General features: G+C 61.2%; 1 protein-coding gene across 1 annotated transcript in view; it reads right to left on the reverse strand.

Annotated features, from left to right (window-relative positions):
* Positions 1-4,744, reverse strand: part of DNMT3A (DNA (cytosine-5-)-methyltransferase 3 alpha) — a 43,082-nt gene that overhangs the window by 9,868 nt on the left and 28,470 nt on the right. Inside the window, exons 5-6 of the mRNA XM_010002202.1 lie at positions 4,374-4,423; positions 3,333-3,479 (exon numbers count right to left, since the gene is read on the reverse strand). Of these exons, the coding sequence (XP_010000504.1) occupies positions 3,333-3,479; positions 4,374-4,423 (197 nt within the window). The remainder of the gene's footprint in view (positions 1-3,332; positions 3,480-4,373; positions 4,424-4,744) is intronic.

Raw genomic sequence — 4,744 nt, forward strand, 5'->3', positions numbered from 1 at the left:
CCACGCCTGCCTGAGGCTGCATCCCCAGTGCCCCCCCAACACAAAGACGTCCCCCAGCAGCACGATGTCCCAACACGTCCCCAAGGAGCCGCACGTCCCAAGACGCACCCCCAAGCACATTCCCCCCACCTTGAATCCCCGTGCTCCCCTGCACCCCCTGCACTCGGGATACGTGTCCCCAGCAGCGGAGGGTCCCCGAGGGTCCCCAGGCCGAGCGGTGGTTCCGCAGCTGCGGGAGCCCTTTTGTGTTGCAAAGGGCCACGGCAGCCACCCCCCGGGGGGGGCTGCACCCCCAGCCCAGAGGCTGCCAAACCCCACGGGACCCCAAGGGACCCCAAGTCCGCCGCTACAACGCCAGACGAGTGTCACTGTCCCCTCCGGCTCCCCCTGCCCACCCGGAAGGAACAAAGCTGCTTTGGGTACCTGGGATAAAGCAATCAGGACAGGAATGGTCCTCGGGCAGGGACAGGCGAGTGACAAGGATGGGACAAAGGTGCTAGTTCCCTCGGGCAGAGGGCGGGAATGGGGGTAGGAAATCTCCCATCCAGGGTCGTTAGAGCCGAGATCAGCTCCGGGGGGCAGGGGAGCCGGGTGGGGGAGCAGAAGGGGGCACGGCAGGACAATCCTGCCCTGGGCACCAGCCCCACCCCCGTCATCTCCATTTCCATGCCAGCCCCACTTCCATCGCCATTCCCTGCCCTCGTCCCTGCCCCTTCCCCATCTCCATTTCCATCCTCATCCCCTGCCCCTGTCCCATCCCCAGCCCCCATCTTATCCCTATCTCCTGTCCCTTCCCCATCTCCATTCCCACCTCCATCTCTATCTTCATCCCATCCCCATCTCCATCCCACTCCACCCCTTCCCCATCTCCATCCCCTTCTCCATCCCCACCCCATTCCCATCCCATGGCCGCCGTGGGGTCAGGTGCTGCGTTGTCCCCAGGGTGTCCCAGCACGGACACAGCAGGCCCAGTGCCCGGATCTGGCTGTTCTGGCTCTGGCTGCAGCCAGCATTAGCATTAGCAAGTGGCAGCAATCGCCTTTGGGGGCCCTGTAGGGTGAGGTGGGAGAGGGGGTTGAGGGCTGGAGAGGACCAGTCTATCTCCATCCCTGTCCCCAGGGGCCTGGTGGCCCCAGCTGAGCTGCCGGGACCCCACCAGGCAGCTCCCGCCCCACACCTACATGGGCAGTAGGTGTCCCTGCCATGGTGGAACCAGGCTGTGCCCTGGCACCATCTGAGGACAAGTGACACACACCATTGGCCACTCTGCTGGCTAAAAACACACCAGAAGTGACCAGTGACAAGTCTGGGGGCATTAGAAAGGGAAAGTGACCGATGCCATGTCTGGCACAGCCATGGAGCACGACAGTCCTGCCCCATGCCCCATGGGGACATGGGGGCTGTGCGAGCCCTGCCCTGTGCTGGGGCTGGGCCTGTGCGGGTTTTGACTGCATCATGGTGGTTCCCCAAAGAACCATCAGAATTGGCACATCCCAGCACATCCCAGTGCATCCCGGCACATCCCAGCAAACCCTGGCATGACCCCTGGGAGAAGGAAGGGCCCTGCTTTAGTGGTGTCACAACCAGCCATTTTGGTTGGAAAAGTCCTTTCAGATCACTCAGTCCACCCATTAACCCAGCATGGCCAAGGCCACCACTAAACCATGTCCCTCAGCACCACATCTACACAGCTTTCAAACCCCTCCAGGGATGGGGACTCCACCACTGCCCTGGGCAGCCTGGGCCAGGCCCTGACAACCCTTCCCAGGAACCGGCTGTTCCCAATATCCAATCTAAACCACTCTGGCAACTTGAGGCTGTTTTCTCTTGTCCTGCTGCTTGTTCCCTGGAAGAAAAGACTGACACCTCCTTGCTCCAACCTCCCTTCAACACCATGACACCCTCAGGAGCAGGACACTCTACACAATATCCTTATGTTAAGGGAAAGCAATGCCACAACACCCTCTGGAGCAGGACATGATGCCATAACAGCCCCAAAACTAGGATATGGTGCCATGAGCTCCTCAGGAGCAGGACACAAAATGTGACAGCGGGAGGACCAGGAAATACTGCTGTGGCACCTTCAGGAGCAGGATACAATGCCATGGCACCCTCAGGACTAAGACATGGTGCCATGAGGTCCTCAGGAGGACACAATGGCATGGCACCCTCAGGACAATGACACATGGCAATGACACTCTGAGGAGCAGTACACATGGCCAGGGCATCTTCAGGAGAAGGACACAATCATGTGACATTCTCATGGCCAGGGCAAATGGCCCTGACAGCCTCAGGACCAGGACATTGCAATGGCACCCTGAGGACCAGGATGATGAATGATGTAAATCTCAGGACAAGCAGACAGTGCCATGACAACTTCAGGATACAGTGCCACAGCAGCTTCAGGACCAAAACAAAATGAGGTGACACCATGAGGACCCGGGCAAGGAGCCATGACACCCTCTGAACCAAAACACAAGAAGATGACACCATGAGGACCTGGATACTCTGCCACGGCACCCTGAGGACCAAGATACATGACATGACACCCTCAGGCCGTGACAAATGGAGATGACACAATGAGGACCAGAACACACCACCAAGGCACACTCAGCACTAAGACTCACTGCCGTGACACCCTGAGGACACAATGTCACAGCATCCTCAAGACCAGGATACACAACTAATAGTGCCCTCGGGAGCAGGTGATTTGGAGGTGATACCATGAGGACCAGGACACATGGTCATGACATCCTAAGGCCCAGGACACACCACCATGGCACCCTGAGGACCACGGGACAAGGAACCAGGGCACCCTGAGGACCAGGACACAAGGCCAGGAGATCTACAAGAGCATGACACATGGCTATGAGACCCTCAGGGTCCGGATGCAACACCATAGAACCCTCAGGGCCAGGACTTGAAGCCATGCACTGAGGACCAGGATACACCACTACAGCACCCTGACGACCAGGACACATAGCCATGATACTCTCAGGACCAGGACAAGTAGCCATGGTACCCTCAGGACCAGGACCCACCACCATAGCACTCTGCAGACCAAAACAAACTCCCATGGCACTTTCAGGGCTAGGGCACATGGAGATAACACCATAAGGATGAGGACATAGAGCCATGATACCCTCAGGACCAGGACCCACTAGCACAGCACCCTCAGGATCAGGACCCACCACCATGGTCCCCTCAGGACCAGGACACACGGAGCCATCAGACCCTCAGGACCACGAGATCTTTGCACCCAGCTGCAGCCCCTGCAGGGCTGGCCCCGCCCCACCTCCATGTCCCCCCCTCGACCCTTGGGGTTCCCTTACCTCCCTCTTCCACCGTGCCAGCCACTCGTCCCGTTTCCTCTTGCTGATGTAGTAGGGATCCCCAGCCTGGAAGGTGTGTCGCTGCACCGGGCGCTGCCGCAGGCTCGACTCCCAGCCCAGCCCCCCGCGCAGCCTCCCGCGGGAGCCCTGCCAGGGGACAGCGACAGCGGTCAGGGACACGGCCCCGCACCGCCACTGCCACCAACAGGCATGGCAAAGACATGGAGAGAGGGAGGGACGCAGCTCTGGCACCACCATGGCCACCACCGGGGATGGCAGAGCCACGGAGAGGGGGAGGGATATGGCACTGGCACTGCTATGCCACCAGCAGGGACAGCAGAGCTGTGGAGAGGGTGAGGGACATAGCCCTGGCATGGCAGCGGCCACCACGGGGGTGACAGAGACAGGGGTTGGGGGCTGCCATGGAGATGAGCATGGGGGCACACGTATTCTGGCACACATCTGGATGCACCATGATGGCCACCACCGACACTGGATCTGCCCTGGGATGGCACCAGGTCTGCCTCAGGATGACACCAGATTGCCCCAGCTTGGCATTGGATCTGCCCCGGGATGGCACCAGGTCTGCTCACCCTGACGAGCACTGTCCCACTGGCAGAGCTGGATGGAGCTGGGTCCATGGCACAGCCACGGTTCGGTGCCAGTTGATGCCTGGCTGTGTCCCCACCAAGGACCCGTCACTGCAGCCAGGGGCCTGGAGGTGCTGGTTGCTGGGTGTCAGGGGTCTGAAAGTGCTGGGGGTTGAGCAGTGCCAATTGCTGGGGGGTGCCAGTGGTCAGGGGTCTGTAGGTGCTGGTTGCTGGGGGTCCAAGGGTGCCAGTTACCAGGAGTCTGGGGGTCCAGGGGTGCCAGGGGTCTGGGGGTGACAGTTGTTGGGGGGCAGGGGGGCTGGCTGGTGGGGGTCCAGGGGTGCCAGAGATCTGGGGGTGCTGGTTGGTGGGGGTCCAGGGGTGCCAGTTGCCGGGGATGCCGGTTGTTGGGGGTGGGGGTCCCGTGGCGCAGCCCCCCGGCTGTACTCGCCTCCATTTTCAGAGTGTCGAAGTTGTTCTCCTCCTTCTCCTCCTTGTTGCCTGCGCAAAGCAGAGTGGGGTCATCAGCTGGGGGACGGGGCTGTCAGCCAGGGAGGCTGCCTGGGGGCCCCCGGCCCTGTGGGGGAACAAGGGAGCCCCGAGCCCAGCAAGGGGCCTGGGCCCTGCTCCCGGGGGGATGATGGATGCTGGGACCTGAGCTGGCTGCACCCTGGCCAGGGGGCCCGGGGAGCTCAGGGGATCTGGGGAGGTCCAGGGGATCTGGGGATTCTGGGAGATCTGGGAGTTTCAGAGTTCTGGAGAATTCGGGGGGTCTGGAAGGGTCCAGAGGGCTTGGGGGGACTGGGAGGTCCAGTAGGTCTG

Source organism: Chaetura pelagica, unplaced genomic scaffold, assembly GCF_000747805.2.
Source record: "Chaetura pelagica isolate M959 unplaced genomic scaffold, ChaPel_1.0 scaffold107, whole genome shotgun sequence".
Taxonomy (NCBI): Eukaryota; Metazoa; Chordata; class Aves; order Apodiformes; family Apodidae; genus Chaetura; species Chaetura pelagica.